General features: G+C 34.3%; 1 protein-coding gene across 1 annotated transcript in view; it reads right to left on the reverse strand.

Moving 5' to 3' along the window:
• The window catches only part of Col24a1 (collagen type XXIV alpha 1 chain), a 393,162-nt gene that overhangs the window by 308,243 nt on the left and 69,356 nt on the right, over positions 1-15,563 (reverse strand). Inside the window, exon 9 of the mRNA XM_046443140.2 lies at positions 10,287-10,331. Within this exon, the coding sequence (XP_046299096.1) occupies positions 10,287-10,331 (45 nt within the window). The remainder of the gene's footprint in view (positions 1-10,286; positions 10,332-15,563) is intronic.

Below are 15,563 nucleotides of genomic sequence, written 5' to 3' on the forward strand. Positions count from 1 at the left end.
CTACATTTATTTGAGATAAGGAGCTGGTGTATTTTTAATAATCAGTATCATTTTGGATTAAATTCCTTCAGGTTTCCAACACACTGCAAGACTCCTTAACAGTCTGAACATGAGTCCCAGAAGACTAAGAGAGGCAGTGAACCTCAAAAACCAATCTCTTCTTTCCTAAGATAAAAATAATCTTACAGCATGTCTAAGTAAATAGGTGTTAAATAATAAACACCTTTATTATGATATAGGTCTACCTGAAATTCACAGAATGAACTTGAATGGTGCTATGGACTGAATGTTTGTGTGCCTCCAAATTTACATGTGAAAATCCTAATCCTAATGATCATGACTAATACATGTATACTAAGGATACACAGCATATTAAGAGGTGGGTCTTTGGGGTGGTAAGTAGGTCATGTGGGTAAAGCCCTCATTAAAAGTTTTAATGCCCTTATAAAAGACCAAATAATTATCCTTTCTACCTTGTAAGGATACAGAAAGTTAGTAATCTGTAACCTGGAAGAAAGCCCTCTCCTAAATCCGACCATGAAAGCATGCTGACCTCAGACATTCAGCCTCCAGAACTATATGGCATTCTATTTTAGCAGCCCAAACTTATTTAGATACAAAGCAAATTAATTTGGAATGTACAACATTGTATTCTTAATTTAAAACAAGATTTGCTCAAGGAAAGCTGATAGAGACTTCAAGGGATAAAAAAGGAAACCCGGTGTAGAACTAGGTAGAAAAAGTGAGACAAAGTTCCTCTTTTTTTTCCTTTGCATTTTCTTTTATTGATAGATCATTCATTCATTCATCAGCCTATTCAGAATTTAAGTCTATCAAATGATTCTTGAACTGAGGAAATGCTAGGAGAATGTATGTTGAGTTGCCTTTATGTTGAGTTGATGACAACAATGGTAAGTTTTCTATATTCCTTATTTATGATGTAAAATTCATTTATGAAAGAAGTGTTCTTCATACCAGCACTTTTACTAGCACTTTGTCCCCCTGTTCTTAGGTAGACAGAAGAGAGACCTTCAGTTTAAATACTGACACATTAAAACTTCTAAAAACTTAGAAAATCTAAAGAAAGAACAAACTAAGGAAAAGGCAATGGGAAATCATAATTTCAAGTATTATTTTTCTCAGAATACTTCTTTCAAATTTTTTTTCTCATTTTCTTCTTCATGTCCCCTTCCCTTCCCTTAACCAAACAATTACAATTTACTAATTCCTTTTTATTTGCCAAGCAACTTACACCTGCTTTACATCTATGAGATGAGATACTATTTTTCCCATTCCACATCTAATGAAACTGAGCACTTATGACAATGGCCAATTTCCTGGCCTATGAATAAACACTTTCTGGGGATTACAGAATAAAGTGATTTTTATTTTATAATGTTCAAAACTCTATAGGGTTGAAATTATAATTCCTACAATAAAGTAGAGAAAAAGTGAGACACAAAGTGTTAAAGTCACTAGTGGAAGGACACACAGCTAGTTAGTGGGAAATCAGAATCTAAATCAACAATTCTGATTCCAGAGACCACCATGCAAGGCTGCCTCCCTAGTTTGAGTGTGAAATGCAAATAATTTCTAATACTAGTCTAAAGAAAATCTTCTAATTATGAGAGATTTGTTCCACCATCTTTATAACTACCTTCCTTTATGCTCTATACAATTAGGAAATATACAGGCCTTTATCTAGACATTCACAAAACCTTATATTTGGGTACACCAATAGAAAAGAGTCAAACAAATTTAAAAGACTGCTTTTATTTTGTAGATCACTATTGATCCAGCTAAGGCCAATCATCAGCCCCCTTTCCCATTCCTTTCCTAGCCAAATTAGGTCAATTGACATTGATAAAAGGCTAATTGGTAATGGGACATAAATGAAATCTGATTTTGAATGAGTTTTCACATGTAAGCTCTAATACATTCCAGTCACATGGAGAAAAAATAAAAAAGAATTCTACATCATGTTTATATTCTCCTATGCTATAATAGCATTAAACAGAAAACAAGGAAATTTTCAGCAGTCTTTATAAGGTATAAACATATTCCAAGCTAATCACACCCTAAAATCACTGCAACAACCATAGAAACTCAAAAGATTACCATGACTCAGTTTACTCTGCACTCAAAAAGAGATTTTTTAAAAAGTTGCCTTACTCATATCTGTAGATTGGATGGAAGAACAGAAATACAGTAGTATTACTAGTCCCTTGAGAAATTAGGATTAGGAAATTAGGAAACCCACCCATTAATGCTAAGAGCCAAGTATATGATGCATGGCATTTTTGGTTGAAAGGTGATGTCAGCTAGCCATTGAGATGATATGATTATGTTAGTATTTGCATTCATATGGATATTGGACTCCTGCTGTTCACCTTGGCCTGCTACAGGACTCCTGGAGAGTTCCCATTGGTTGGGGAAGTACAGTAGGAGGGAGTTCCGGGGGAGGAACTTCCTCTGGCAGTACCGGGAGAACGCAGCCTGTGTGGATCCGCGATCTTCCCGGACCCGTACAGAACATTGGCGGCAGTTTCAAAAAATAAAGTTTGTTCCTGCTTGAGTGGCTCATGATTTTGTGCCCAGCCACACTGCGACATCACTCTAAGCATTAAAATACCTGTGTTGAGTTGGTCAGATTTCATTCAAAATTTCAGCACTGCTATGTCTATATCTCAATTTCCTCATTAATAAAATAGAATAACCAGAGAATACCACGGGAGCTCAGGCCTGGCCCAGATCTGCCCACACTGACCTGTGAGGGACCCAGGCTCACAGTAGTCACTGGTCCATCCTGCCATCAGAGACACCTGCCTGAGCTCCTCCGACACAGTACTACCTCTTCAGACCAGCAGACCACCGCAGGAGCTCAAGCCCAGCCTAGATCCACCCACACCAATATATGTGGGATCCAGGCCCAGGGTAGGTCTTAGTTCACCACAGCCTCCCTCACACACCTGGCAGCCCAAGCCTAACCCACTTCCATCTTGGGACACTGCAGGCATCACCATAGCTTTCCCCACGCAGTAGCCCCTATCTTTTTTAACAGTAGACAGGGACTATAGAGGCAGCTGCATCTTAGAGCAGGCATGCCAAAGACAGTGTAAAGCCCACCCTTTCAGCCCCATCTCTGTAAGACACTGCATCCTCCTTGGGGCACCTTCACTATTATATCAAGTTACCTCAGCTATCGCCACCACCACCTTTAGTTGCAGTAGCATATATTGAGGGGCACCAGCAGGATCTGGAAGCTCAACATCATGGTAAGGTACAGATAATCTGCAGGGAAACTACAAGAATGTAGGGTAGAAACTATAATATATCAGATCCACACTGCAAGAAAGGAAGACACAGAGACAACATAAAAAACAAGGGAGAAAAGTACCCCAAACAAACCAGGACACCACAATAACAGAACCCATGGATAGCAATGTTGATGAAATGTCAGAGAAGGACTTCAGAAGGTTCATAATTAAAATGATCTGTGAATTAAAGAATGACCTAAATGAGCAAATACAGGCAAAAATTGATCACTCCAACAAAGAGATAGGAGAGCATACATAGGTAGCAAAAGATCACTTCAAGAATGAGACAGAGACTCTGAAAAAAAAAACAGTCAGAAATCCTTGAAATTAAGAAAACAATAAACCAAATAAAAACTCAATAGAAAGCATAACCAACGGACTAAATCATTGGAAGAAAAAGTGTCAGATAATGAAGACAAAGTATACGGTCTGGAAAATAAAGTTGACCACACAGTGAAGATAGTAAGAAAGCATGAACAGAACATCCAAGAATTATGGGATAGCATCAAAAGACCAAATATAAGAGTTATTGGGATAGAGGGAGGCACAGTGTTTCAAGCCTAAGGAATGCATAATCTCTTCAATGAGATAATAAATTCCCAAGAATGAAGCATGAATTGGAAAACCGAATACAAGAGGCTTACAGGACACCAAATGTACAAAATTACAACAGATCTACATCAAGGCACATTATAATGAAAATGCCTAGCATACAGAATAAAGAAAGAATCTTAAAAGGTGCAAGAGAGAGGAATCACATATAGGGGGAGACCAATTTGTACCTCAGCAAATGTTTCAACCCAGACAGGAGAACATGGAACAACATATACCAAGCTCTGAAAGAAAATGGATGCCAACCAAGAATCTTATATCCAGCAAAATTAAGCTTTAGATTTGAGGATGAAATAAACCTTCCATGATAAACAAAAGTTAAAAGAATTTACAACTGGAAAGCCTGCACTACAGGACATCTTCGGTAAAATATTCCATGAATAGGAAATGAAAAACAATGATGAAAATCAGCAGAGGGAGGTATTACACTAAAGTAAAAACTAATCAGAGAAGATACAAAGTCAAGTTAAATACCAAAAATAAACAAAAATGACTAGGAATACAAATCATGTCTCAATAATAACCGTGAATGTTAGTGACTAAACTCAGCAATCAAAAGATATACACTAGCATATTGGATAAAAAAAAAAAAGACCCAACAGTATGCTGCCTCCAAGAGACTCATCTCATAGGAAAAGACAACTACTGACTGAAGGTGAAATGTTGGGTAAAATCATACCACTCACATGAACTGCGGAAGCAAGCAGGGGTTTCCATCCTCATATCAAATAAAATAGACTTCAACCTAAAGTTAATCAAAAGGGTTAAAGAAGGACACTACATACTACTCAAAAAAACCATATGCCAACAGACATGACAATTATAAATATATATGCCCCAAACTATGGAGCATCTACATTCATTAAACAAATTCTTCTCAAGTTCAAGAGTCAAATAGACCAAAATAAATAATTAATTTTGGGTGACTTTAACTAACCTCTTTCACCACTTGATAGATCGTTCAAATAACAGCTGAACAAAGAAAGAATATAACTCAATAATACAATAAATATCTTAAGACTTAACCGACACATATAGAATATTTCATTCTTCGACAAGCAAATACACTTTCTTCTCAGCAGGACATGGATCCTTCTCTAATATAGACCATATATTACATCACAAAGCAGCTCATAGCAAATATAAAAAAGTAGAGATACTACCATGTATTCTATCAGATCATAATGGAATGAAATTAGAAATCTATGATAAAATAAGAAATAAAAGCTACTCCAACACCTGGAGACTAAATAATATGCTACTGAATGAACAATAGGTTGCATACGACATCAAGGAGGAGATTAAAAAATTTTTAGAGGTGAATGAGAATACAGATAGAACATATCAAAAATCTCTGGGACTCTACGAAGGCAGTTCTAAGAGGAAAGTTCCTTGCATGGAGTTCATTCCTTAAAAGATGAAAAAGTCAACAAATAAATGACTTAACATTATATATAAAAGCCCTAGAAAAAGAAGAACAAATCAACACCAAAAGCAGTAGAAGACAGGAAATAATTAAAACGAGAGATGAAATTGAAACCAAGGAAATAATTGAAAAATTGACAAAACAAAAAGTTGGTTCTTTGAAAAAAGAAAAAATTGACTGATCCTTAGCCATGCTAATGAATAGGAAAAGAGAGAAAACTCGAATTACTAACATACATATTAAAAAAGGAAATATCACAATAGACACTACAGAAATACAGAAGATAATTAGAAATTATTTTGAATACATGTACTCCAATAAAATAGAAAATATCAAAGGCATCAGCAAATTTCTACAGTCATCTGATTTGCTCAATTGAATCATGATGATATACACAATTTAAACAGATCAATTTTAAGTTATGAAATAGAAGGCTCCATCAGAAGCTTACCAACCAAGAAAAGCCCAGGACTGGGTGGGTACACAGCCACGTTCTACAAGACCTTTAAAGAACGAATTCCAATCTCCAATTCACTTCACGAAATAGAAAAAGAGGGAGCACTTTCAAACTCATTGTATGAGGTCAATATCACCCTGATTCCAAAACCAGTCACAGACACATTACAAAAAGAAAACTTCAGACTGATATCTCTAATGAACATAGATGCAAAAATTCTCAATAAAATTCTGGCAAATGAAATATAAAAACATATCAAAAAGATCGTACACCACAATCAAGTGGGTTCATCCCAGGGATGCAAGGTTGGTTCAACATACGGGATCAATAAATATAATTCATCACATCAATAGACTTACAGATAAAAACCATATGATCATCTTTAATAGATGCAGAAAAAGCTTTTGACAAAATACAGCACCCCTTCATGTTCAAAACACTAAGAAAAACAACGGATAACAGAAACATATCTCAACATCATAAAAGCTATCTATGCTAAGCCCCCAAGGCAAACATCATACTATATGGAGAAAAACTGGAAGCATTCCCTCTAAAAACTGGTACAAGACAGAGATGCACTCCTTCACCACTTCTATTTAACATAGTTCTTGAAACAGTGGCCAGAGCAATTAGATGAAAGAAATTAAAGGGATATGGATAGGTAAAGAAGAATTCAAATTAGCACTATTTGCCAACAATATGATTCTCTAACTAGAAGGCCCAAAAAAAAATCCACCAGAAAACTTCTAGAACTAGCAAATGAATTCAGTAAAGTAGGATACAAAATCAACACCCATAAATCAAAGGTATTTCTGGACATCAGTGACAAATCCTCAGAAAGAAAAACTAGGAAAACCACCTATTTACAATAGAACAAAAAAAAGAAAGAAACTTGGGAATCAATGAAAGATGTGAAAGACCTCTACAGAATAAATAAAAACTACAAAATACTACAGAAAGAAATTAAATAAGATCTTAGAAGATGGAAAGATCTACCTTGTTCTTGGATAGGCAAAAATAGGCACAATTAATATTGTCAAAACGACCATACTACCAAAAAGCATTATACAGATTTAATGCAGTTCCAATTAAAATACCGACAACATTCCTCATAGAAATAGAAAAAGCAGTCATGAAATTCATCTGGAAAAATAAGAGACCCAGAATAGCTAAAGCAATCCTTAGCTAGAAGAGTAAAGCAGGTGTCATCACTATACCAGACCTTAAACTATACTATAGAGCAACAGTAAAAGAAACAGCATGGGACTGGCACCAAAATAGACTTGTAGACCAATGGTACAGAATAGAGGACACAGAGACTAACCCACATAACTACAGTTATATTAGACAAAGGCGCCAAAAACATACATTGGAAAAAAGATACCCTCTTCAACAAATGGTGCTGGGAAAATTAGAAATCCACGTGCAACAAAATGAAATTAAACCCCTATCTTTCACCATGCACAAAACTCAACTCAAAGTAGATCGAAGACCTAGGAATTAAACCAGAGATCTTGCACCTAATAGAAGAAAAAGTAGGCCCAAATCTCCATCATGTTGGATTAGTCCCCTACTTCCTTAATAAGACTCCTATAGCACAAGAATTAAAACCAAGAATCAATAAATGAGATGGATTCAAACTAAAAAGCTTCTTCTCAGCAAAAGAAACAATCAGTGACATGAGTAGAGAACCTACAGAATGGGAGCAAATCTTTATGACAAGCACATCCGTTAGGTACTAATCTCTAGAATATAAGCACTCAAAAGTCTTCAACACCAAAAATAATTTAAAAAAAATAATCCAGTCAATAAATGGGCAAGGACCTGAACAGACACTTCTCAGAAGAGGATATACAATCAATCAACAAATATATAAAAAAATGTTCAACATCTCTAGCAATTAGAGAAATGCAAATCCAAACTACTCTAAGATTTCATCTCACTACAGTCAGAATGGCAGCTATCAAGAATACAAACAACAATAAGTTTTGGCGAGGATTTCAGGAAAAAGGCACACTCATACATTGCTGGTGGGACTGCAAGTTGGTACAGTCAATCTGAAAAGTTAATATGTAGATTCCTTAGAAAACTTGGAATGGAACCACCATTTGACCCAACTATCCCACTCTTCAGTTTATACCCAAAGGACTTAAAAACAACATACCGCAGGGACACAGCCACATCAATATTTATAGCAGCACAATTCATAATAAAATAGCTAAACTGTGTAACCAACCCAGATGCCCTTCAGTAGATGAATGGATAAAGAAAATATGGTATATATACACAATGTAATATTATTCAGCATTAAAAGAGAATAAAATCATGGCATTTGCAGGTAAATGGATTCAGTTGGAGAATATAATGCTACATGAAATTAGACAATCCCAAAAAAGCAAATGCTGAATGATTTCTATGATTTAAGGATGCTGATACATAATATGCTGCAGGTGTGTGTGGTGGGGGGATTAAATGAACTCTAGATAGAGAAAAGGGGAAAAAGGGAGGGCGGGGAAGGGAGGGGACATAGGGGTAGGACAGACAGCGGAATGCGATGGTCATCATTACTCTAAGTATGTGTATGAAGATATGAAGGATGTGATTCTACTTTGTATACAACCACAGATATAAAAAATTGTGCTCTATATGCATAATATGAATTGTAATGCATCCTCTTGTCATATGTAACAAATTAAAATTAAAAATAAAAAAATGAAAAAATAGAATAATAACTAAGTCATGAAATTATTATATAGAAAAAAAATCGTATAGAAACATCTTTAAAAGTGGAAGTAACTGCAATAACAAGTGTTGTTGAGTATTAAATTAATTAATGTATGTAAAATATTTTTTGGTGGTACTGGGGATGTAAAATATTGAATAAATAATTATACTACTATAAGTTGTCATTGGTGGAAGTACCACCTGGCAAATAATAGGGGCTTAAAGAGCTCTTATTACTACAACTCATACAGATGATATAATTGCTTTACCAAATGTTTACTGACCAATTTATTTACAAATTTTTCAGAAATGAATGTCTTCTAGCAAATAAGTTATGCTTCTCTTATAGTCAATGATATGTTCACAGTTAAAAATGCAAAATCATTTCAGTTGTTCCTCAAAGTTAACTCAAATTTTGGCTCTTCTCTTTAGAAACAAATAGAAAAAAAAACTGATTCCAAAATATATTTTACAACATTTAAAACTGATTTCAGACTCTTCTAGAAAACATCTACCCTAAGAGTAATAACATGTACATGATAAGAACTAGGTATTAGAGCAATTGTGAGAGAACAGGTCGATACTGACACATGGCCAATTTTTCACTGACTTGTGAAATATCAGGTTTCCTTCATTGAAATCCATACTTTTCTGCCAAAACAGTATTCTAAGGATTTTCTTTTTTTCCCTAGGGACTAATTCCTACCAGTTCTCATATTTTTTTCCACATTAATGTTCAAATGCTTTTTGGCACTTGTTTGATCTTCAAGAAACTGAGATTGCACCTTTTACAGATACACATATTGGTTTGGTTGCCAAGTCTAGTAATTGCCATGTCTAGTAATCTTGTAAAATTGTGTTTCAAGGACTGGACCGTATACTGTCCCACTTAAATGAGTGAATGAAAAACTTGGCTTTGTTTTTTCATTTGGATCTTTTCCTCAGGGACCAATCATCACTTCTTCCTGGACTTCCCTTTAGGGCTTCCTGAAGCTCTTTGTTGAATCTTGATAATTCTATCCATTATCTTAATTAGCTTATAAACTCTATTTTTGTCCCCTTTTTATTCATATGGCTTAGTATATTCTATGTTGAAAATGAGAGATAGGACTCTGTTTTATTCTATGACATGGTGGTATATTATTTTCCTGTGATAGTGAGAAGCAAAAACATGATCAAAAACTAAACAGTTCCAAAATTATTTTGGCTTTTAAATAGGGTGCACGTATATTATGGACAATAATATAGGTACCATTCTAAACTGAATAATTATTAAAATTTACTTGATTCTCTTATGCAAGTGTCAGGGAATTAACAGTCATTAATTAGGTTTAGTGAACAGAAAAGCCCCTGAAAATGTATAAAAAATCAGGGATATGTGTATTTCCTGGAAAGGGTTTACAGCATTTATAAGGTTCTCAAAGGGGCCTGTGAATGACATAAGTTTAAGAACTAGTGTTCTGAAAAACACTCTCTCTCTCTCTCACTCACTCACACACACACACACACACACACACACATATATATATATATATATATATAGTAAAATTGAATAATAGTAAAATATTATGTTTTAAATGTTTTTGGAAAAAATCTACAACTAATCAATTAAAAGGATGTCTTGTATTAAATAGAGCCAAAATCACTGAGAATAAAAATGAAAAGGTAGAGAGAAATTATCTCTCAAAAGAGTACATTAAAATGTAACTTATACTGGAGAAGATATAAGTCTTATAAAGAAAATACTTACTTGTTCACCACGGTGCCCTGGGAGCCCTGGATATCCTTTAAGACCCTATAAGAAAAAAGATAAAAATATAATATGAAAAGTAAACTTATATAAGTCAAATGACTAAATGTAAGTTCTATGTTTCTCTTTACTGCAACTTTTCAATTCTCTTATCAATACAAATTTAATTCTTACTAATTTATTTCTTATTAAATTTAACTTTTTATTTAATAATAACTTATATTATTAAATAGTAAATTAATTCTTATTACAATTGTTGATTCATTTTGAGTGTTGTTTGAATGATTTTTTAATCAACTAAAATCGTAGCTTAATATTTAATACAAAATAAAACACAGTATCTTTTAGAAAACATTTATACCCAGCAATGAAATTGTTAAGTTTTCTGAGGTTTTTTGTTCAATAATGCTGAGACAAAATGCCCTAAGACATAATTTCTTATTATTGAAAAACTGGATCATATCCAGGCAGTTTCTCTAATCCATTAAATCAGTGTCATAACACTTTATCAATGAGCTAACTCAAATGAAAAAAGGCTGCTCAAAGGTTTATCAAAAACCTATACAGCCATCTAAAAAATTAGAAACAAAAAAGCAAAGTCAAATGGATAATATCTTTCTTCCTCCAGAAAGAGAAAGAAAAATGGAAAAGACAGGAAGAAGGAAATAAAAGATAACTTTAAAGCTTATCTATATGGTTTTAATCAATCATCAGAGAATTTCCATACTGTCTCCCAGATTTTGGCTCACATAAAAGAGAAAAAAAATTCTTTTCTTTTTTTAAAATTTTTTTAGTTGTATATGAACACAATACTTTAATTTATCTATCTATCTATCTATCTATCTATTTATTTATTTATTTTTGTGGTGCTAAGGCTTGAATCCAGTGCCTCACACATGCTGGACAAGCACTCTACCACCAAGCCACAACCCCAGGCCCAAGAAGTTCCTTTTCTTAAGCCCCTCATAGATGCACTGATGAAAAAAAAATTTTTTAAATACCATAGAATATTTAAAAGATGTAACTCAAAAGCCTGAAATAAATCATGGTTTACAAATGTCAAAAGTGTTCCATTAGCATGCAGCAGACAAGTTTTTAGAGTCACAGAATATATGGTTAAATGGAGTGAAAGAATTATTCAGGATTAATCAATGATATTTTTATTTATTTATTTATTTTAGTTGTAGATGTACACAATACCTTTATTTTATTTTAGTGGTACTGAGGATCGAACCCAGTGCCTTCTACATGTGAGGCAAGCTACAACCCCAGCCCTAATCAATGATGTTTTGTTAGAAAATATGAGCTTGAATTAATGGGTTAGAGAAGGAAAAGATGCTTTGATTAGACCATGGGTAAATGAGTAAATGAACTTATCTGAAAGTTAAGGGAATGATTTCAGAAGATTTGAGATGTTAAACTTCACACTACAGTAAAATATTTAAGTAGAGAAGTCTCTTGGGAACTGTTATGGTTTCAATGTGGTTTGTCCCTGTCAAAACTCATGCTGAAAATTGATTCCCACTGTAACAGTGCTGAGAGGTGACGGGGCCTTTAAGACATGATTAGATTCTTGAGAAGGATTAATGCCTTTCTCCCAGGAGTGATTTCTCCCCCTCAAGGGACTGCAAAAACATATTCTTTTCTAACAGTATGCTTTGCCTCTTTCGCCTGCCTTTTTGCATCTCTACTTTCTACCATGAGTTGAATCAGCATGTGGCAAGCAGACACTAGCATCATGTTCTTGAACTTTCCAGCCTCCAGAATCATGAGCCAAAATAAACCTCTCTTCCTTATAAATTACTCAGTCTCAGGCATTGTTATAGCAACAAAGTGGACTAAGACAGAAACCCAAGAAAAGTAAGAAAGAGTTTGAAGGGAAAAAAGCTTATTATCTATATAGTATGAAAGTAAAAAGGAAGTAAATGAAGGAAAAAATAGAGGGAATAGGAAAAAGTATGTTCTTTGGTAGTCAGTTCCTTTGTGATTAGGCTATTAGAAAGAGATCAACAAAGTAGTAGTCATGAGAAAGAACAGAAAAAAGGAAAGGAGCTAATGAATGAACTTCACTGAGCTACTATGTGCCAGGCATTGTGTCATTTCCAAACATCTCAGTTCATCATTACAGCAATACTATAAAATGAGTATTGTTCCCATTTTTACCGACAAGGAAACTGAGCTTGAAGAAATTAAATGAACTGAACAAACTCTGATAGAATAATAACATTTTTATATATTTATCAAGAATCAAGTAACCTACTTTTCGAGTTAGTTGCTTTATATGCTTCTAACAGTCTCATAATCAGATGGAACCTGTTCTTATTCTCATCAACAAGTTCAACCTCATCCACAAAAAGAAGTATACCCCATGAAATTGAAAGGAAAGGAACATTCCCCCAAAACATTCCATAAAGCCAGTATAAACCTGATGCCAAGACCAGACAAAGACTCATCTAGGAAAGAAAACTATAGATGAATATCACTGATGAACACAGATGCAAAAATTCCTAATAGAATGTTAGCAAACCACACTCAAAAACATATTAAGATAATACACTGTGATTAACTGGGCTTCATCTCAGGGATCCAAGGTTGGTTCAACATGGAAATCAATAAATGTAATTCACCAGTTCAATAGAATTAAGGACAAGAATCATATGATCAGCTGGGTGCAGTGGGGCATGCCTATAATCCCAGTGGCTTGGGAGGCTGAGGCAGGAGGATTCCAAGTTCAAAGCCAGCCTTAGCAAGAGCAAGGCACTAAGCAACTCAGTGAGACCCTGTTTCTAAATAAAATACAAAATAGGGCTGAAGATGTGGCTCAGTGGTTGAGTGCCCCTGAGTTCAATCACCAGTACCAAAAAAAAAAAAAAAAGGAATCATGATAATCTCAATAGATGCAGAAAAGGCCTTTGATAAAATATAATAACCACTGAGGCTATATACAGCAAACACATAACCAACATGATATTGAGTGAAGAAAAACTGAAGGATTTTCCTCTAAAATCAGGAATAAGATAAGAATGTACATTCTAATCACTTCTATTCAAAATTGTTTTCAAAACTCTAGCAAGAGCAGTCAAACAAAAAAGTAAATTAAAGTATAGAAATCAGAAAAGAAGTCAAACTATCACTGTTGATGACCTAATCCTACATCTAGAACACCCCAAAATTCTACCACAAGACTTCTAGAGCTGACAAATAATTTAGCAAAGTAGCAGAATACAATATCAATGCTTGCAAATCAATAGCTTTTGTATACTCCAAAATTGATACAGCTGAGAAAGAAATCAGAAAAAATAATCCCCTTCACTCTCAAAAAGAAAAAAACAATTGGGAATTAAAGCTAACCAAGGAGGTGAAAGATCTCTACTATGAAAACTATAGAACACTAAGGAAAGAAATTGAAGAGGGCCTCAGAAGGTGAAATGATCTCCTGTGTCCTTGAATAGGTAGAATTAATAAAGCCAAAATGGCCATAATACCAAAAGGACAAATACATTCAATACAATCCCCATCAAAATACCAATGCATTCTTCCCAAAACTAGAAAAAAACAAAACCAGTCCTAAAAATCATTTAGAGGAATATGAGACCCAGTACAGCAAAAGCAACTCTAAATAAGAAAAGTGATGCAGGAGGCAATTACAAAACAAAAACGAAGGATTTAGGGTTGTGGTAGAGTGCTTATCTAGCATGTGTGAGGCACTGGGTTCAATCCTCCACATTAAAAATCCACCACATTAAAAAAATAAATAAATGAAATAAAGGTATAACTAAAAATATTTTTTAAAAAACAGCATGGTATTGGCATCAAAATAGACATGAAGACCAATTGAATAGACTAGAAGACACAGAGACAATTCAAATTTTACAGCCTTCTCATATTAGACAAAGGTGTCAAAATATATATGTTGGAGAAAAGACAGCCTTTTTAATAAATATTGCAGGGAAAACTGCCTATCCATATGTAGAAGAATGAATTTAGATCCATATCTTTCACGCTTAACAATAGTCAAATCAAAACGAATTGAAATTGACAAAACTAAAAGTTGGTTCTTCGAAAAAATAAATAAGATCTACAGACTCTTAGCCATGCTAATGAAGAGAAGAAGAGAGAGAACTCAAATTACTAGCATACGGGATGAAAAAGGCAATATCAAAACAGACACTTCAGAAATACAGAAGATAATTAGAAATTATTTTGAATCCTTATACTCCAACAAAATAGAAGATAGTGAAGGCATCAATAAATTTCTTAAGTCATATGATCTGCCCAGATTGAGTCAGGAGGATAGACACAACCTAAACAGACCAATATCAATTGAGGAAATAGAAGAAGCCATCAAAAGACTACCAACTAAGAAAAGCCCAGGACCGGATGGGTATACAGCGGAGTTTTACAAAACCTTTAAAGAAGAACTAATACCAATAGTTTTCAAGCTATTTCAGGAAATAGAAAAAGAGGGAGAACTTCCAAACTCATTCTATGAGGCCAACATCACCCTGATTTCTAAACCAGACAAAGACACTTCAAAGAAAGAAAACTACAGACCAATATTTCTTATGAACATAGATACAAAAATCCTCAATAAAATTCTGGCAAATCGGATACAGAAACATATCAAAAAGATCATGCATCATGATCAAGTAGGATTCATCCCTGGGATGCAAGGATGGTTCAATATACAGAAATCAATAAATGTTATTCACCACATCAATAGACTTAAAGATAAGAACCACATGATCATCTCGATAGATGCAGAAAAAGCATTCGAGAAAATACAGCATTCCTTTATGTTCAAAACTCTAGAAAAACTAGGGATAACAGGAACATACCTCAATATTGTAAAAGCTATCTATGCTAAGCCTCAGGCTAGCATCATTCTGAATGGAGAAAAACTGAAGGCATTCCCTCTAAAATCCCCTCTAAAATCTGGAACAAGACAGGGATGCCCTCTATCACCACTTCTGTTCAACATAGTTCTTGAAACACTGGCCAGAGCAATTAGACAGACAAAAGAAATTAAAGGCATAAAAATAGGAAAAGAAGAACTTGAATTATCACTATTTGCAAAGACATGATTCTATACCTGGCAGACCCAAAAGGGTCTACAAAGAAACTACTAGAGCTAATAAATGAATTCAGCAAAGTGGCAGGATATAAAATCAACACACATAAATCAAAGGCATTCCTGTATATCAGCAAAAAATCTTCTGAAATGGAAATGAGGACAACCATTCCATTCACAATATCCTCAAAAAAAAAAATACTTGG

Source organism: Marmota monax, unplaced genomic scaffold (genome assembly GCF_021218885.2).
Source record: "Marmota monax isolate L192 unplaced genomic scaffold, Marmota_monax_Labrador192_F-V1.1 WCK01_AAM20220418_F8-fsc00046, whole genome shotgun sequence".
NCBI classification, from domain to species: Eukaryota; Metazoa; Chordata; class Mammalia; order Rodentia; family Sciuridae; genus Marmota; species Marmota monax.